At 28.3% G+C, this 19,644-nt stretch overlaps 1 protein-coding gene across 1 annotated transcript; it reads left to right on the top strand.

The window, feature by feature from the left end:
- The first annotated feature begins 32 nt into the window (after positions 1–32).
- Positions 33–10,983, top strand: LOC107446886 (E3 ubiquitin-protein ligase RNF103). The gene is made up of 4 exons (XM_016061665.3): positions 33–425; positions 541–820; positions 5,293–5,545; positions 8,627–10,983. The coding sequence occupies exons 2-4, from the start codon at positions 586–588 to the stop codon at positions 10,131–10,133; spliced, it is 1,995 nt and encodes a 664-aa protein (XP_015917151.2). The 5' UTR covers positions 33–425; positions 541–585; the 3' UTR covers positions 10,134–10,983.
- Positions 10,984–19,644: the final 8,661 nt, after the last annotated feature.

Below are 19,644 nucleotides of genomic sequence, written 5' to 3'. Positions count from 1 at the left end.
TCGTTTTCAAAACCCTGAGTTTAATTGAAATTAAAGGATAAAAATCGAATTTCTTTATTCATAAGAACTTTAAAACGGAACTTCAATTATTTATTATATAATTCTACTCTCATCAGAACTAACCTAAAAAATAAAAGATTAAAACTCATGATAAAAGTTGTGCAACATGATGCCTGTAGGCTGTATTTGTATTATTATTTACACTACATTAGCTGACTTACGTCAGGGCTTCTTTATTCAAAGGGCTGCATTTGTATCAAACTTTCTTAGATGTTTGATTAATGCCATGCCCCTTTGAGTTAATATGGTTTAAAATAGCTGAATTTTTATTTCTTTTTTCTAAGAACTGTTCTTAAATTATCCAAACAGGAAAAGGATAATTCAATAACTTCCGCTATTTTTTATGTAAACAAAGGAATCAACAGGCAAGTTATAATTGCTCGTATTCGTTCCATTATATTTTCACATCTTTTTCAAAAATTAAAACAATAAATATTTTTAAATTTCACGATCGTTAACATTTTTCTTTTTTCTTAATAGGTGATTTCTGATGCTAATTTTGAAAATTGAGTTACGAGCCTTACTATGTGGTTAAAATTGTTATTGTTGACTCTGTATTTCGTTTTTTTATTCGTCTTGTGTCGAATGTTAGAAACTTTCTCCTGGTATAATGATACAGGATCATTAGTTACATCATTTGTTGTTTTGGATCCGATTTCATTGAGTGTGAAGAAGTTGAAAGAGCTGCTGGATAACCGAGGCGTGAGTTATTCTGGAGTATTTGAAAAGCCAGAATTAGTGGAACTGGTGAAGTCTTCAGGTTACATTTTTACTAAATTATTATTTTTCATTTCAACATATGCTCATTACATGTTTTTATATGTTAGATAATTAAAAATGTTGATAAACATTCTGTAGATTTGTAACGAAACAGATGGTAACCTTGAGGGTAAAAATTGATTACCAGGATCTCATTATGTTATAGGAAGAAGCAACATTTACTCCTGGCATCCAAATTTTAAGATTCTGACAATGTAGTTTTAAAGATTATAATATAAGGTTTTTGAGATTTTAAATTTAAGCTTTCTTGGGGTTTGTGACTTGCTAATTCAATAAACTTTTGTAATACTCCAAAATTGGTCTTCATATTTACAAAAAGCTTTGAAATTAATGGAGAATGTTTTCTAATAATTATGTTTATTACTGTGAAAAAGTAGTTACAATGTATTTCTATTTCAATCGAAAGTTTTTTGGATTTAATAATAACAGTGCACAAAATCTTGTGCATAGAATCAATGCACTAATCAGATTCTCTGTTGTTGGGTTGACACAAATCATACAATCTTACAAAACAGTAATTTTATTATCGAACTACAAAAGAACATTAATGCATGACAGGATAACATGCGAAGCGAGAGTAAGTAAAAACATTCAATCAAGTTTTAAAAATGTATCAGCTACTGGATATGCACAGTGTTAGGCTCCATCTGCAATTGCACTTAATGACAACTTCATCTGCACATAAGGGTGGATTGGTAAAGGTATTGATCTTTATATTTAAAACCAAACCTAGCAGAAGGTTTACCCGATGAATTTAGAATCTGATTTTTACCAATATTAAGATGCAAAGTTAATATCACATTGTGCAAGTTGTTTTAGACTTGTAAAATTTTTATTAAAATAAGAATCAAACAAGTTCTAAAGTGAAAAGATTTCGGCTTCTAACTTAGTAATCTGCCCGGGTCCTCTGCTTGTTTTTATCTTGGTAATATCACACATTTTTAAAGCTTTGAGGTAAACAGATTTTCCTCTCATATATATTGCAGTAGATGTGTGACTTCTTATGAAAATATACCTGTATTGTACCTTTATTTCTCCACAAAGGCTCAAACTCTTTGGGTATTGTTCATTAATGTGTTGCTATAACACTTACTTTGGTTAATAAAAGGTAGCAGAGATAAATATTGCTTACCTTTGTCTTGTGCATGTTAACTTGTCTGTCTTCACTTTATATTCTTCAATAGTGCAAGTTCTTGGTGACATACTCAAGGATTAATAATTCAGTCTAAAGTTCAGATTGCCTTTTAATACGAGTTTATTATTAATTAAGCATAATAAGTATCAACAATGTAAGTGGGTGAGCTAGTGTTCTTCAGATGAAGGATAGACGAGTAGTGAAGTGAAAGTTATATATTGCATAGTTCAACAGCACTATTAAGTGGCTAAATTAATAAACATTGTATTTTAAGATTAGTAATAAAATATCTAGTTTTATAACGCACTTCCTTAATCTTACAAGTTTTATTTTGAAAAGGAATACTCTTATTTTTATGTAACAAGCATTCTGCTTTAAAATGATAAATTTTTTTTTTGACAATATGTACAAAATTTATTTTCAATCTTTCCTTTATTAATTTTTGAACATTGCACTTTTAAAAGCCTTCAAAGAGGAAAAACTATTAGATGCGTCTGCTTCGATTCTTCACCTGTATTCATCTACAAGTTTTGATTTTATATATTCAGGAATAAGTTCTTCTGGCTTAGCTTCGAGAGCAGTTATTAGATTTTCATAGTCATGGGTAGACTACGCAGCAATAAAGCTAAAATGTGAGAATTAGAAATATTTTCATTAATTGCTTTCAGTCTATCAACAATTTCCAAAATTGACTCAATATGCTTTTGCATGTCATCCCCTCACTAACTTTAATGCTGTATAATTTTCTCGGTAAATATAATTTACTTTAGATAAATTTGTACGTTCATTAGCAGTTTTGAATTTCTCCCATGTGGTTTTTGTACTTGTTTCGTAGTTTACGTGTATAATTTGACTGTCATCTATTCTATATACAGTACAGAACCCGTTATCCGGAAATCAGAAAACCGGAAAACCAAAAAACCGGAACGAAATTCGATTAATTTTCCCACCATTTAAAAGAAAATTTTTTTCCTCATAAGATTTTAGGATTTTTCTTTCTTTTTTTAAAGATGTTTACCTTACCATCAATTTGGAAATAATTATTAGTGTATTACTTCATCGTTTTTTCTTCTTTTTAAGATTATTTCCAATATTTTTTTTTAGTTGGGTTTAACATTAAAAAAACGGCTTTTAGTAGCGATTCAGAAAACCGGAAAAATCAGTTATTTGGAATAGCGATGGTCCCGATCGTTCCGGATAATCGGTTCCCTACTGTATAAATCTATAATGAACGTGCGTGTTCATCCGTTTTTATCCATTTAGTGCTTGGCGTTTCGGGAGTTTTTTTTTTCTGTACCCATGTTTTACTGTATTTATATTTGATTATTAAAGCAGACAAATTAAAAATGTTTAAATTAGGTTTGATATACTGAACACTTGACATAATTTTTTTATATTTTATGACACTACATTTATTAAAATTTATATTTCTTAATAAAATGTGATTCTTGAAAGTAAGAATTTGTTTGACTTCGAACTTTTGTTTTAAATATGATAGGCAATTGCTAAAAGTAAGTAGAAAAAATTAAAAATGAAAATAAATTTGTAATACATAATAGATTTGTTTTTAAAAAAAAGTTTCGTTACATGAAATGACATGTATTGTACACCAATCTCTAACCTCCATTATGTGTAATAACATGTATTTCTGACATGTTATGTATAAACATTACATGTCATAAATATTAATAGAAGTGCATTGTACACACATTGGAATCAAAAGTGCTTAAAATTTTATAACAGTCAGTGAGATTTCATTTGTGAAGGGAATGCACTGGTACACCAATCTATAATATCTATTACATGTTATAAATACATATAATAACATGTATTTATGACAAGTAATTTATAAAAATTACATGTCAGAAATTGTAACAGAAGTTTGCTTAAAATCTCAAAACAATCAGTAGGATTTGATTTCTGGTGGAAGTGCATTGGTACGTAACTCTATAATCACCAACTTAAATATTTAATTATAAAAAATACATTTAATCAACAAACGAGTTTGTTTTTATACTATTATAAGTCTAAATTATATGGGTTCTATAACTTTCCAGCATCAAGTTATTCAAAGATTTTTTAGGAAATACTGCAGGTTGGCCTACATGGCAGGGAAAAGTCAAAAAACTTTATTAATTTGGAGAAATCAAGGTAATTTATTCAAATAATCTTAAAATATAACCTTCATTATTTGTACCTGTTCCCACCTACTGAATTGCCTACTTCTTGTTCTTGGAATAAATTAGAAAAGCACTGGATTAATCATAGGGGTTATGAGTTTTTGTGTCAAAGTTTTCCTCATTTTGTAATTTTTTTTTAGTGTCTTCCCTACTTATCAGGTCAAAATTATGCAATCATTTTGGTCTTTGTACTGATGCACAAATCTTCCAGTTTTATAAAAGGCTTTATATTTATTATTTAATTACTTGATTACTCATTAGTTATTCAGTTGCTAATTTCAGTTATTAATTGTTTGTCTTAAGAATCATTTACAAATCATTTGACTTTATTTTTTCCCTATGAAACTATTTGACCAACATGCATATCTGCCAAGTCTCCTGTTTTTTAACAAAGACTTCTGTATTTTACGACTATCTCTTGTTTACCCGTGTATTCACAAATTTCTCCATACTTCTTAAAGAAATTTAAACAAAAAAAAAAAAAAAAAAAAAAAAAAAAAAAAAAAAAAAAAAAAAAAAAAAAAAAAAAAAAAAATGGCGATGAAATATTCATTCACGGCAAACATATTTCTCTTATTCCTCAACTGATAGTGATATTGCCAGTACTGCAGTATGTTGAGTGTTAATTGTTTAAGTTAAGTAATTATAAATATTGGTTTTAAAAATTTTTCTTTAGATTAAGATGTATATATGTATATTTTACTTTGGCTAAATGTAAGTGCTTATATTTCCAATTTTGAATTTCTCTTTTCGACTTACATGATTATGCATGATGTATCAAAATTTTATTTTATTAAATATATTTTTAACCTCATACATCTTAATACATCTTAATCTAAAGATACATCTTAATCTTTATATACATCTTAATCTAAAGAAAAATTTTTTCTTTAGATTAAGATGTATATATGTATATTTTACTTTGGCTAAATGTAAGTGCTTATATTTCCAATTTTAAATTTCTCTTTTTGACTTACATGATGTATCAAAATTTTATTTTATTAAATATATTTTTAACCGAGAGCACTAGTCTTTAAAAACTTTATCGATGTAATATTTTTTAAATTATTACCAAAAATTAAGTGTTTTTTCGTATCAATTCTTTTTTTTTAAAACAATATGTACATTTTTTTTTAGGTCAAGTGACTAAGGAGGAGTTGATTGATGCCTTGTTTCCTTCCAAAGCTGCTCCCGAAACCACACATTTCACATGTGGCTCACATTTCTATGAAGAAGTGGAGGACACTAAAGATAGTGCCTGGTTAGTCCAAGTTGATGTTGATGGAGCAGAGTCAACTCTTCTCTCGGAAAAATCTTGGGAAGAAATTAGACAAACAGCTGGGAATTTTGGAGTGAGAAGTGGAGTTTTTAAATGCTCCCTAGATAGAAGGTTTGTTATTTTAGAGCAAAATGTAACCTGTTCTTTTTCCATGTAAATGTAACCATGCTTTAACCTCACTCTGGGGTAAAGTGGTTATATCAAAATATGTTCCTTTAAATGCATTACTGTAAGCAAACAATCAAACTAAACACATAAATTATGCTTCATATTTAATCTATATGAATTCAATGTATATGTTACCGTTAAAGTATATGATGCAGATATTTCATAGAATACCTAGTTATTCCATGAAATAACTGATCGTGTCCAATAAAGTGTGTAATATGTTATTAATTTGACACTTCAACTTGTTATTCTATGAAATAACTAGGTATTCTATAAATTAACTAATGAGAATCAGTTAAAGTGTAAAATAAACAATTTATCTAAAATGAAATAACTAGGTATTCTATAAATAAACTAATGATAGACAATTAAAATGAAAAGGAAGCAATTTATCTGATTTATGCAGCGTATAAATGGTATTTATGGAAACGTACCATAAAATCATTTGTTACAACAAGGATTACTAAAATGACACTTGGAATTACAAAGAACATTATTTATAAAACAAAAAAAATTTTTGTTGACACACTGGGTTTTACACGAAAATTTTTTTAATCCCTGACCAGTACCTAAACTTTGAGCTGTAGCAACCGACTGGAGCGATATTTCTACATCCGGTACTTCTTCGATTTTAATTAATTTTTGTTCGCAGACACTGAACTGGGATCGGGAATATAATTGTTTTATGCGGCCGTTTCTTGTACCCAATTGGAAAAATCATTCTTCAGTTATTTTTATGATGATAGCTAAAATAGATTTGGCATCACCTTTTCCTCTGTCAACTTCAGGCACTGGGATATGGACGGTAAACCCCACAGAGGCTTCAGAATGAGATTTATGCGACATTAATTTAATCTTTTTCGCTTGAATTTCTAAACATTTTTTAGACTTTTCTCTTTCTCTTTGAACATTAAGTTCATTATAACACAATTTTCAGATTTTCTGCTCAACTTCATCTTCTGAAACATAATCTTCCAAACAGGATATATGGACAGGCTCCATACATTTGAAGCAAACTATATCTTCACTGCATTCTTTTAAACAGACAACACATACTTTCGTAATGGGATTATTTAATACTGTTTGTTCAACTACTTTTTCATTATCAGGTTGAGAAGAAACATTCATTGCAGTCAAAGTATTTTGTAATTGATCTTCGTCGACCAACGAATTAAGTGCTTCCTTCGGAATGGCAGTTCTTGACAGTCCAACTCTAGCTGCGCAACCAAGCATAGCCTCGTAGGGAGACCTTTTAATACCAGAATGGAACACTCTGTTCTTCATAAACTGGATAAATTTTAACCCGTAAGTTGACTGGTTGTCTTGCATCCAAGTTGTCAACATATTTTCTGTGTCCTGATTGGCTCTCTCAACACTGCCTTGGCTTTGGCTATGTCTTGGTTTGCCATGCACGATCTTAAGCTCTGGCCAAGTTACTTTTAAGTCATCAATAAGTTTGTTACAAAATTCTCTTCCATTGTCCGACTGCAATATACGTGGGGCTCCAAACAACAGGAATATATCAAGCAACTGTCCTGCAACTTCTTCTGCTCTCTTTGTTTGAAGAGGTCTTGAAACCACAAACTTTGTAAGGTGATCTTGATAAACTAAAATAAATTTATAGTTTCCATCAGGTTGTGATTGAAAATCTATGAGATCAGCCAGACATCTTGAATTCATATGTGAAAAAATCATGGGCTTATCAACAACACCTTTTCCTCCCGCTTTGCGTTTTTGTTGACAAGATTCACAAAAATTCAGGAAAATCTTAATATGATTTTGCGTAATATTTTTGTAACGACGATTAAGTTCTTTATCATTCGGTCTCAACCACCGTGCCCAATAGATAAATGAGTTTCGTACAAAATGTCAAACAAAGAATCACTTAAGCAATAAAACATTACATCTGGTGTTGCATTTGTTACTGGGACTATAAATTTTTCTACTCCTTGAACTTCAAGGACATCGTAATGTTGAAGTAACCAATAATCATGTGGCACTTTCTTATCTGATGTTTTTTATTTCTTTACATCAGCTATCAAACTTAATAATTTTTCACGGGTGAGCAAAGAACTGTTCTCTTTCACATCACACTTATTTAGTAAAGATTCAAACTAAACGTTTCATTCATTGCAGCTTTTTTTTCGTTATCACTTAAAGAATTAATTGTTCAAGGCATTTTAAGGTCTTAAAAATAACTGCACTTTAACGTAAGCAAACTAAATTAACATAATAACAAATGACTAAGTTAATGTATCTCAATACCTGATATGTTTAAACTGTATTTGACAAACAGCAGCTGGCACTGTATGTGTAAGCAATCAATTAACTGGAATGAACTGGCGCCAACATGCTAAACAAGTTCTCTCCCTATGGCCTGGAATTAGGTTCATAAATGCAGTAGAGGTGGAAGGTAAATGTATTTGTCGTGCGAGATATATGATATAGATTATTTTACACTTTAATGGGCTGCAGATCGTTATTCTATGAAATAACTAGTTAAACCATGAAATACAAGAGAGTTTTACACTTTAACGGACACGATCAGTTATTTCATGGAATAACTAGGTATTCTATAAAATAACGGATTTCATACTTTAACGGTAACATGTATAAAATGATCAAAATATTTGGTAAAATTAGTTTCATGGCTGGTTTTAGAACCTTTTTTTTTTTTAAAGAAAAGCTTGATTTTATGCCCACTGGACCCTACTTTGAGTAAACCATGCAGTTTGAAATGCTAAAAAAGTTTATTAAGAGACTGACAAATTATGACAGGATTGTGCAATAGAGAAGTTATCCTGCAACAATTGGTTTTCATTTTGATATTTTGAAAATATTTTTCAGCGTTTAAAACTTCATGGTTTGGCCTAATTTTACTTTTCGTTAAACTTGAAATTTTTAAATACCAATAGAGAGGAAAGAGAGTTTGCCATGAAAAGTTATTTCCACAGTGTAACGTCCTCTTAATGGCTTTCATTACAAAACATCGTATTGATTCATGTTTTCTGTCTCTCCTGTTAGATTGTGCCATCGTAAAGGTTGGACTACTTCCAGACTCATTTTAGCTTTACCACGTGGTCATAAAGCCAAAGAAGATGTCATTCTTCACAACCATCTACTACCTTCCACGCCTTCATCCATTCTTCATTGGGTACGCAAACATCTCGCTTCACGTGTTCATGAAATACAAACAAATGAGGAATTGGACAAATGGCTAACTTATCCAGATGGTAAAAATTCCGAGATTCGAATTCTGTTTTTCTCTCTGTTGAAATCATGTCCCATGTTCCTTTCTGCAATGGCCATTAAATTCAATGGCCGTGTTAAGATTGGGACTGTGGATGTGACTACAGTAAAATCTTATAAAAGATTTGTAAAATCCGAAGATATTCCAGCATATGTTGTTATAACTCCAGAGAAGACTTCTTCCTATGGAGCACGCCGAGGAGAGTGTTACAATTCCAAATCTTTGGAACTTTATTTGAGGACTTTTGTTCCAGAAATGAACGATGTCTTCCTTTGGTCGTTGCTGTTGGTGAATGTTCTTGCAGCTTTTGAATTGTTTTATATGAACTGTTCTTTCTGGAAACATTTCATCCTTTATGCTGTGTGTGTAGTGAAATACAACTGTGCACTGTTCTTGCTGTGGCTTTTAATTTTGGCCTTATACCGATTCCCCGTTACGATGACCCTTACTGAAATTTCTCTGAAGTGTTTGAGAATTGTTAGTGGGTCCAGTGTGGGTGCCATTTTGAGGAATGATTATAAATGTTTTTATTCTAACCCTTTTTTGCTATTTACATTCGCATTTTTTGCCAGTGTATCTGGATACTTCTTGAAAAAATTTAAATGGTTACAACTGGTGGAGGAAGATACAATATTCTCTTCTTTTCAATCTCTGGCAGCTTCTCGGAGAACCGTGTCTTTCCAAGAAATCGATTTGGAAATAGACATGGATCTTTTCGTAGAGCGGTTGTCTGTCCCAAACTTGTATATTCAACCTGTGATATTGATGGATTATATAAAATATCTACCCATGTGGAAATACGAGGGATGGTGCGACGCTGACGATGAACTCGAGCGAAGAAGAGATGTATTATTTTCTAGTGATGATGAGAGTGTAAAAATTTCAAACAAACCCCCAGTGCCTGAAATTAAGACATATACCTCGGATGGTATCAATTCCATTGATGTATCAATCTCAGACAATGTATCTAGTCAGACGCAGTGTGATGTGAATGCCGGTGTTGTTCTTCAATCCAGACCTACAATACACTCAGAACTTGAATCTTCCAGATCTATATTACAGAAACCTAGAGCTCCAGATGGAATGCTTGAATTGCGTGAATGTTCTATTTGCTTAGAAAATTATCGATATTCAGAATGTCTTTGCGGATTACCTTGTGGTCACAATTTTCACATGAACTGCATTATGGTCTGGCTTACACGTGATAATCATTGTTGTCCAATTTGTCGCAGGCCTTCCTACAAACCTAGAAATGCAATGTATCATCAGCATTCTCAATGATTTAAAATGAAAACTAAAGTGAGTTTTCGGCTTCTGTGAAAATATGAATAACAAGGAGATATTTTTTGAATCTAAGTTTAAATAGTTTTTTATCTCCAGAGTTATACTTTAATTGCTATGTATTTTTAAAATCCTTTAGAATATTTATAGAATAGCATAATAATTTTACTACGTGTAATTTAAATTTTGTAAAATGTAACTACTTTGTTTCTTTATTGTTTTAATCTTTTTTTCCTAATAAATATAAAAAAATAAGTCTAAACCGAACTTAGATTATTTTTTATTTGTTAAATTAATAATGCCTTTTTCTTAAATTTTATTTTCCTGCAAATTTCTAGAATATTTATTTTTTGTAATTCTTTTATTTAACAGAAAGTGCATGCATAAATTTCCAAAAATTTTAACCACCTAAAAACGTTGAACTTAAAAGACTAACAAAATAATTTTGCTTATTGTAGTTTATTTATTTTTATTTAATGATGTTAAAAATGTATTAAATTAAATTTTAACATTTTAAGAAGAGAATATAATTGTTTGTATTTGGTCACTCATTTAGTGTCACTTTTATAATGTATGACATTCTGTTTGTAGATTTCTGTCGCAAAATTAGCCTTGCCGAAAATAATTAGAGATATTAATATTGTAAATGTATATTTTGTAACGTTATTGCTTAATGAGACGCATACTGTTGTGTAATTACATTCCTTATAGTATGTTGTTTATTGCTGTTACATTATCTTATTTTGATATACCTAAATCTCTCTTTTATTTTATTGTAAATCTTTATTTTCTTTGTTAATGTGGATGCTTAAAAATTTATATAAAATAAACACATAAGCGAATTTTGAAATTGTTTGCTTAGCTAATTATAATTAATAGTTTGATTAATAAATTGTTTTTTATTAGATTATTTGATTAAAAAAAGTTACTAATTTATAATATATATTTTGAGTTTTTAGTAATGTACAAATTTAATTTATATTAACCTTTCTTTTCAGCAATGTAACATTAAATTTTAACTGTGACTACAACATTTAATAAGCCTGATTGCAGTTTAGAACCATGTTTTAAGTATTTCATTTGAATTTTTCTAAAGCATTCTCTTTTAACTGTGAAAATTGCAATTAAATGTATGCTAGAAATAACTCTGAAATTTAGTTAAACATTTAACTGTTAACCAACCCTGAACTCAGTTTTGATTACAGCCTTATTATGGTTTTCATTGCTTTCAAGCATAGTAATTGGAAAGAGCTAAAAATTACAAAATTAAATTTCATGTTTTAAACAATTCAGTTTAAAATTATAAAATATTTATTTTATCTTTAAAAGAAGATATGAGGAAAAAAAAAAGCTATTTTATTACTAACCAGAATAATGTGGTATTTTCTTTCAGTAGGGAACATGTATCACACAAGCAAATTAGTTAAATAAAATACCATATATCCTTGTGTATAAGTTGACTTTTCAAACCCCACGCTTACACAAGAAATTGTGATGCATTATAAACAATGAAATAGAAATGAATAACGCAGTATCATGTTGAGCAGTTATGTTTTCATTATAAAGAGAAAATATTAGCTTTTTGCACTGTTATTGTACTATGACTATGCATTTTGTGATGTCATATACAAAAGTTAAACCTGATTGGTTAATGCATCTTTATTTGCGGGTAGACTTGAAAATTTAAAATTTCAGGTACTAGCCAGTGATCTGTAGATTCCAGTGACTTGGTAGTCACTTATTCCTCAAACCTAATGAGTTAGTGACCGATATCAATTAGTTTTTTTCATTAAATGACCACGTTTTGCGAATTTTATTTTTAGAAACATTTCATATTAGAAATAATCTAAGGCCATAAAAAGTTAATTTAACAATCAAAATAATATGATTATGTGACAAAATTTAGTTAAACGTACTGAAGAACTTAATGTAAAAATATTTGTGGAGGCAAAATATATTTAGTTACTTTACAACTTTGTTTGAAGAACATGAATCTTTTCACCCGAAATTAATGGATTCTAAAGGATCAAAATTTTGAATAGGGACTTTTTAATGAAAACTATGTTTTCCAGAATCTCTTTCTACATTGATGTACTTTTATCACTAAACGATTTTTTAAAAAAAAGTTACGGGAAAAAGGTTGTTTATTTAAGTCGCCTTTTTTTCTTGTTTACTTGCCATGTGGTTAGTGGTTATTTTCAGATCTATTTGAGGGTAAATGTATCATATGCAGAGAGAATCGTGAGAAATATTTTCAACTTGACAAAATTTTGTAAACTTATTAAGATTTTTTTTAATTTTAGAAATTTACAAGTTTTTAATTTTTTTAGTTGATTAAAAATAACTCTTAAGAAGCCATTAAAATATTTAATAGTTTAGTAGTTTACATTAAAGCAAATAGGAATTTCTTTTTTCAAGATACCACTTTAAAATTTTGAGATATGGCAGGGTAGAGTTTTTATAAAAATATATTTTATTTGAAAAAATGATAAATTGACAGGGTCACAAATATTTTTAAATGATTTATATTTTCTTAGTGTTACCGTTTTTAAAATTTTTTTAGACATTTGAAAACCCTATAAGACGCATGTGTTTCTCCCTTGTCAGCAAATCACAAATATTTATGTATGAAAATCACATCTTTCCCTTGTTTTTCACCATCACTTTGACTGTAGTAATATAATTTTAAGATTAAATTCAAGTTGATGTAACTTTGCATGAAACAAAATTTACATTTTGACTCTTTGATGCAGATTTTTTATTGAACATATTTTTCACACTTTTTTCATTATTTTGTATTAGTTTAGGTCAAATTAAGTAAAAAATATTATATTTAACGGTTTAATAATTTATGGTTATGAAATGCGGCATGAACCACTTGTCTTTTCTGCGTTGAAAGTGAAATCTTCCAAACAATAATTTTTCAAATTTGCACTTATTTTCATTTATTTAGATCTGAGAAAAACAGTTAATCTTCATTAAAATTTCTTTAATTTACGAAATCAGATATTGATAAAGTTTTCATGAATGAGGAAAACAATTTCAAACTACTAATTTTTTTTATATTTTAGTACAAATATAATTCTGATAATCTAATAGATTTTTTTAAGGTAATTATTAGACTGTTTTTTATAATTAAAAAGTGCCAAAACGTATTTTTACTTCTAATTAGAGTATCAGAAAAAAAAACATTTAAAAGATTCACTGATGTCCCATCTGCATCAAAGAGTTAATATATTTTATTAAATTTTTAATAAAATAATCTTTAAACATCACTTTCTTTCTTTTTTTTTTTTTTTTTTTTTTTTTTTTTTTTTTTTTTTTTTTTGCTTTTCTAGTCGTCTTGACTTTTAAAGCCTTTAGAAGAAATTGGTTTTAAATTTTTCTTCTTCTCCAAATTAAACTTTTTGTTTGTTTTAGATTTGCAATTTTTCAAAGTGAAATTTTTTTCCTAAGTGTAATTTTTTACTACAGTTACAAATAAATCAAAGATGATACAGTTAAAAATAAATTAATGATTTATCCAAGCATTGCTCATACATCATTTTCTTGTCAGCAAAAATAATCAAACCTTCTCACCCCTCAGGTGCTTAGATAAAATTTGTAGGACCCCTAAAATAAGAGATATGTTTCAAGCATCTGAAATTAATTATAATTAGTGCATAAGAAAAAATTTATAAAAGAGACACTGATGTCCCATCTGCATCAAACAGTTAATTTATTTATTAAATTTTGAATAAAATAATCTTTAAACATCTTTTTTTTTTTGCTTTTGTAGTCAAAAGTCTTGACCCTTGAAGAAATGTTTTTTTTTTTTTCAATTCCCCCCCCCTCTCCAAATTAAGCTTTAGTTTTAGATTTGCAATTTTTCAAAGTGTAATTTTTTTCTTCATCTAAAAATGAATCAAAAGTAAGGAGACTTACCATTTTACGCGAGCATTGCTCATACCTTTCTCATTTTGTCAGCAAAAATAATCAAATCTTCTCACCCCTTAGTTTGCTTACATAAAATTTGTTCGACCCCTAAAATAAGAGATATATTTCAAGTTTCTAAAATTTAACTACAGAAATTCAATTATGCTTTAAAATTTTCATAAGTCATAGAAAAACTAGAAGAAAAAAAAGCTGTTTCTATTTTGAAAATTTAATAAGAGTTTTTAAATCGAGTTGAATTTTGATGCTTTTTCTGCTACCAAATGTAAAAGAAAGCCTTGAAATAGATGACCTCTTTTGAATAAATTTTTCTTAATTTTTTTTTTTTTTATAGAATGCATTTTTCATTTAATTTCATTCTGGTTTTGGAAAAAATTGTTTTTACATTACAAAATTACTTTTAATGTAAAAAGGTATTTTATTTGTTATAATTTTTATTAACATTTATAATTTAAAATGAGAAATGTATTTTATAGCCCTTCTCATTTGTTGTTATTGCATTTTTTGCTAGGAAAAAAAAATTCCATATTACAATAACTGTGATAATTGCATAGCTCTGCTGAGCTTCAAATTGTAAATAATTTTGTCTTTCTTCTTGTTGGATTTATTATGATTAAATTGATATCTAAACAAGACATTTTCCAAACTGATATATCATATAGATTCTTTTCATTTTGAAAGTTGTAAAACTTGTTAATTTGAAATAGTTTTAGTAAAACTTGTTAATTTGAAATAGTTTTAGTAAAACTTGTTAATTTGAATTTTATGTCACAAATTACATAAATAATATTGTGTTTATTGTATTTAGAACATATGAAGGGTGGTAAGTTTCTTCCATAGCGGTATAAACCGTGGTAAAAAACCGCCCTAGCAGAAATTGGTTTCTTCATATTCAAGTGGAAGAATATGTTTTTATTAAGAAAAATTATAAAATAATTTTTAAAATTTTTTTTAATTGCAATCCAATATTAATAAAATAGTAATAATTTCTAAGAAAATTTTTCAGTAAAGGAAAACTAAAAAACAAACCATCAGATAGAAAAATAAATGTATTGATTTTTTAAGAAATTAAAATAGCTGTATCTCTTCAATATTTTAAAAAATTGAGTTTAATGAAACTTAATTTTTTTTAATTATATAAAGAACTGTTAAAATATCATAATCAAATTTTGCTATTGCTTTTAAATTAACTAATTACCTACTAAACATAAACACTACTGCAAATCACATATTGATATTCACAATTGCAAATAGCTTGTTAATTTTTAAAATCAAAAGCAGTTAAGTATGAATACTCAATCTTACTCTTATATAATATGATACATTTAAAATTTCTGCATAATTCTTAAATAAATTTGTATGAAAATATTTTTTATTTCAGAAAAGTAGATATGGTACCATATTAATTTTACAATATTAACGCTAGGTATATTAATTTTAATATTAGTGAAACTACTATATTAATTTTAATCTGTTTAAATTTAAGCTATTCTTCTAATATTAATTGCAAAACAACTGTATTCATCATTTTTAGTTTCTTCCATTTCATGCAGTCTGTCCCATTTCGTATAGTTTCTTCTAGTATTTTCCAGTTTTTTGAAAGAAATAGGTTTCTTCTGGATAAAATGCCAACCCTGTTACATAATACCATTATTGTAAACTTATTTTATGTTTTTAATGAAAATATTGTTTGAAACTTATCTATAATTCAATGATACATGTTGATTACATCCTATACTGTACTGCATGAGTTCTACAAATTTGTACGAGAATATTTCATATAACTTACGATGCAATTTTTAAACATAATTTGAATTGCAGCAAGGCCTCAGTTATTTAAAGTATTTGGGACTGGTTCTATTTTGATTGATCGAAATTTTAGGATTACAGAGGAAACAATAAATTTTTAATCTCACACACACTTAAAAGATTTTGCTTAGCTTGAGGTATTCAGATTAAAGAGGTTCAGATAATCAAGTTTTAACTGTAATATGAATTATTTCTGAAATCTGATTCCAAACATAAGTATTTCAATCATTATTTTTTACAGATGTAATTTTTTTTTATTGCAAATTAAGAGTAAATATTATTTTCACATAGCTGCCAACTCTACTTGAGTTTACCAATTTCTCCCGGTCTACTGGTTTGATTCTCCTGGTTTTTGTACATTTTAGAAAATTCCCTAAAACTGAGTAAGTTATCCTAAAAAAAAAATTTCTATTGAAATAGAACTTTTGTACAGATTATTGCTTGCTTGCTAGAATATTTAAATAAGTACTGATGCGTAATGAAGTGAACCACATTTATAGAAATCAGTGCAAAACTTTTTTTGTTCTATAATGTTCAATTTATTTTTATTCAGAACTCTCTTTTTAAATTAATTAAAAACATATTTTAACTATCTTTGAGAAATTAAATGCCAATAATATTCGGAATTATGAGTAAGCATAATACATAACATTTCAAGTATGTGTAATGTCAATCATAACTGGAAAATATTGCAGTTTTTCTGTTTTGATGACTATGAATATCCCTAAAATTCCCTATGTGTAAAATATTTAGTACATTATGCAACAATTACCATGAAATTTATATTATTTACGTAAAATCTACTGTTTTTTTTTCCTATCCATGTTGGCAGCTATGTTTTCAGATTAAAAAAATTCAGGTAATTGAGGTTTTACTGTAATTTGAATTATTTCAGAAGTCTACTATAATAAACATTAAATTTTCAATTTTTATTTTCTAAAGACGCTTTTTTATTGCTAATTTTGCATAAATAGTTAATTTACTTAAATATAATTGCTGATTTAGTTATTTTTAAATTCCCTATTTTGTGCTCTATTATTTTGCTTAAACCTTAAAATAAATTTGAAATTTAATTTCTTTTTCATTATATGCATTTTGAGGTTTAGTCCGCCTTTTTTTCAACGTGAAAAGGAAGTAAGTCTTTTTAAAACTATTTCCTCCAATTAGTCTTTCTTATTCTACTAAAATTATAAGAATATTTTTATTAAACATAAATTATTAGTCTTACAGTAAACTAAGAATTGAAATAAATAAAATATGCAATTTTGGCAAGAAATTATATCTAGCCACGAAAAAGGACAATCAAATATTTTTGAAACATATATCAATCTTTGTTATTATACTGTATGAAATTTTCCTTATTATATATCAACTATTTACTTTGTTGAATTTTGTTGGATTTGCAATTATGTGTCCCAAAGATATCTTGTTATGTTTTTATTATTGTTTTGAAAATGCCAATGTTTTGTAATTAACATTATGTTTTTTTCTCTCCTTTTGTAACCTTGTAAAAGGTCGAAATAATGTGTCACAGTAATTAAATTGTATTCATACGTAGTTTCAATTGGTTGAAATGGATTCTTTTAAAAAATTTAAAAAAAACGGAACTATACTTGAATTAAAAATTAGTTAAGAAAACGAAAAATTTAGGAAAAATCAGACCTCAAATTAGATGTTCTGTAGTACATGAAAAATTTATGCTCAGCATTTTTATCTTAGAGATATTTTAATATTATTATTCAGGGTGTGTAGAGTTCTTAAAAAGTGCTTATTTTCGATCTTTAAAAGCCCTTAAAGGTGATTTTTTCATTGGGTGTTTTTAAAAAGTGCTTAATTTTCCTTTTCGGAAATGAGATTTTTTTCTTTACCATGTCGATTTTCGCCATGTATTATCCAAAAGCGTGCTTTTCACAATTCATTTAACCACAATTTATTTCTGCGTCCCGTCGTCCATAGTTCATGAAAGCGCCTATGTAATACTTTTGGGTCCGCATGTGCATATACTGAGCTGGGTTCGGTGAGATTCTTACACTCTCATATGCAATACTGCTGAATTTTGTAGGATATTCTCAATTTCAGACTTCATTTTCCACCCTCTGATATCGAACCAAAAAACCTCTTGATCTTTTTATAATGGCTAATATAATCAAGAAAAAAGTTCTTTGTCAGAAACTGGTTATATTATCTTGATCATGTAAAGTCTGAAAATTATTATGCATTTTGTTAATGTACACAGTGCTTACAAATATTTTTTGAGTGCTTAAAAGGTGCTTATTTTTTGTTAAAAGATTTGGCTATGCACTCTGTTATAATTCAAAAAATTTAGTAAGAAACTGAGCAATAACATGCAGAAGTATGTAGATGCCTGGGGTGATTCCTCAATTAGATGAACTTAAAAAGCGGGTGTAATAATGCAATCTCTGGTGAACAAAAAAGTATCCCATTAAATCAAAAAGAAAAAAAACATTGGAAAGACACGTATACTTCATTATATATGTATACTATATACAATATATATTCTTTTATCCATGTATATACATGGATAAAAGAATATATATTCGTGAAATTCATTTTGATGTTAATGTATGGGAAAGTTTTTATTCTTAAATTTAAAAAAAAAATTCAATTTTAATTATGTTTTACTTCATTATTAAATTTGTTTAAAAAATCATAATTTTTTCTGTAACAAAATATATTTTGTTTCAGCCAAGTATTTACCGTAATTTAAAAAATAAACATTGGATTTGTAGTCACTTGGTTGGAAAATCAAACATGCGATTCGTTTTCTTTCGATTTATGAAACAAACATCATGATTCGTTTTTACGTAATTCAAAAAATAAAAATCGGGATTCGTATTCAGTTCGATTCAAATCCGATTCGATGCAATGAAATTCAAAACATATTATTGTAACAGTTAAAAGTGTTCACACATATAATTAAAAAATAAAATTAATTTTTCCGAATCTATTTTATTTTTTTTTTATTACTCAAGAATAATCCAAATCAGATCTATTGGCTATCGAAATGGGCTACAGGTGGCGCAGATCAGAACTCATTATATATGGCTACATGACAATGACTTATAAGCCTATATATTGAGCACACAAGTCAGCAAATGTACTATACTGTTCGAATTAATTGGGACAAATGAAAAAAAAGTGGTTTATTGAAACTTTAGCTTTTAATCATTACATACCTTTAGTTACATTGATACATGTCTGTATTAATATGAAGTATGTCCTCCTTTAGCAGATATGACTTCAAGAACACGTTTTGGCATTGATTCCACTAGTGTAGCGTACATGTTCTTGACTTCATCGTCGTGGAACCATACTTGAATAGCACTTTTTATCATTTGTTCTGCTGTCGTGCAATTCATCTTGGCTAAGCGATTTTTTAGAATATGCCACAGGTTCTGAATGGAATTTAGGTCTGGTGAATTATCAGGCCAATCAAGCACTTTTATTTTGTTTTCTCGCATAAAATTCTGGACCAGTTTGGAATTGTGACAAGGGGCCAAATCATGTTGAAATGTTCCGTCGAATGTTTCCATGAATGGAACAATCCTACTATGTAATATATCGATGTATTTGGCTGAATTCATCATGCCTTTTAGAGGCACTAAGCTTCCAGTGCTATTTGTTGTGAAGAAACCCCAAAACATTTGTTTAGAAGGGTGTTTTACAGTCTGTTGGATATGATCTGGTCTCAGACTTTCGCCTTCACTTCGTCTAACTACACTTGATTTGTGTCCCTGCACAAATAAAT

The sequence above is a fragment of the Parasteatoda tepidariorum genome, chromosome 10 (genome assembly GCF_043381705.1).
Source record: "Parasteatoda tepidariorum isolate YZ-2023 chromosome 10, CAS_Ptep_4.0, whole genome shotgun sequence".
NCBI lineage: Eukaryota > Metazoa > Arthropoda > Arachnida > Araneae > Theridiidae > Parasteatoda > Parasteatoda tepidariorum.
Note: the sequence above shows the minus strand (reverse complement) of the source record. Positions and strands in the feature narration are given on the sequence as shown.

What these genes read in the sequence shown, in the direction of transcription:
- LOC107446886 (XM_016061665.3), top strand. Translation starts at nt 586, where the DNA reads ATGTGGTTAAAATTGTTATTGTTGACTCTGTATTTCGTTTTTTTATTC. An exon ending in GGAACTGGTGAAGTCTTCAG is followed by an intron (nt 821 to 5,292) that starts GTTACATTTTTA and finishes ATTTTTTTTTAG; the next exon opens with GTCAAGTGACTAAGGAGGAG. An exon ending in AAATGCTCCCTAGATAGAAG is followed by an intron (nt 5,546 to 8,626) that starts GTTTGTTATTTT and finishes CTCTCCTGTTAG; the next exon opens with ATTGTGCCATCGTAAAGGTT.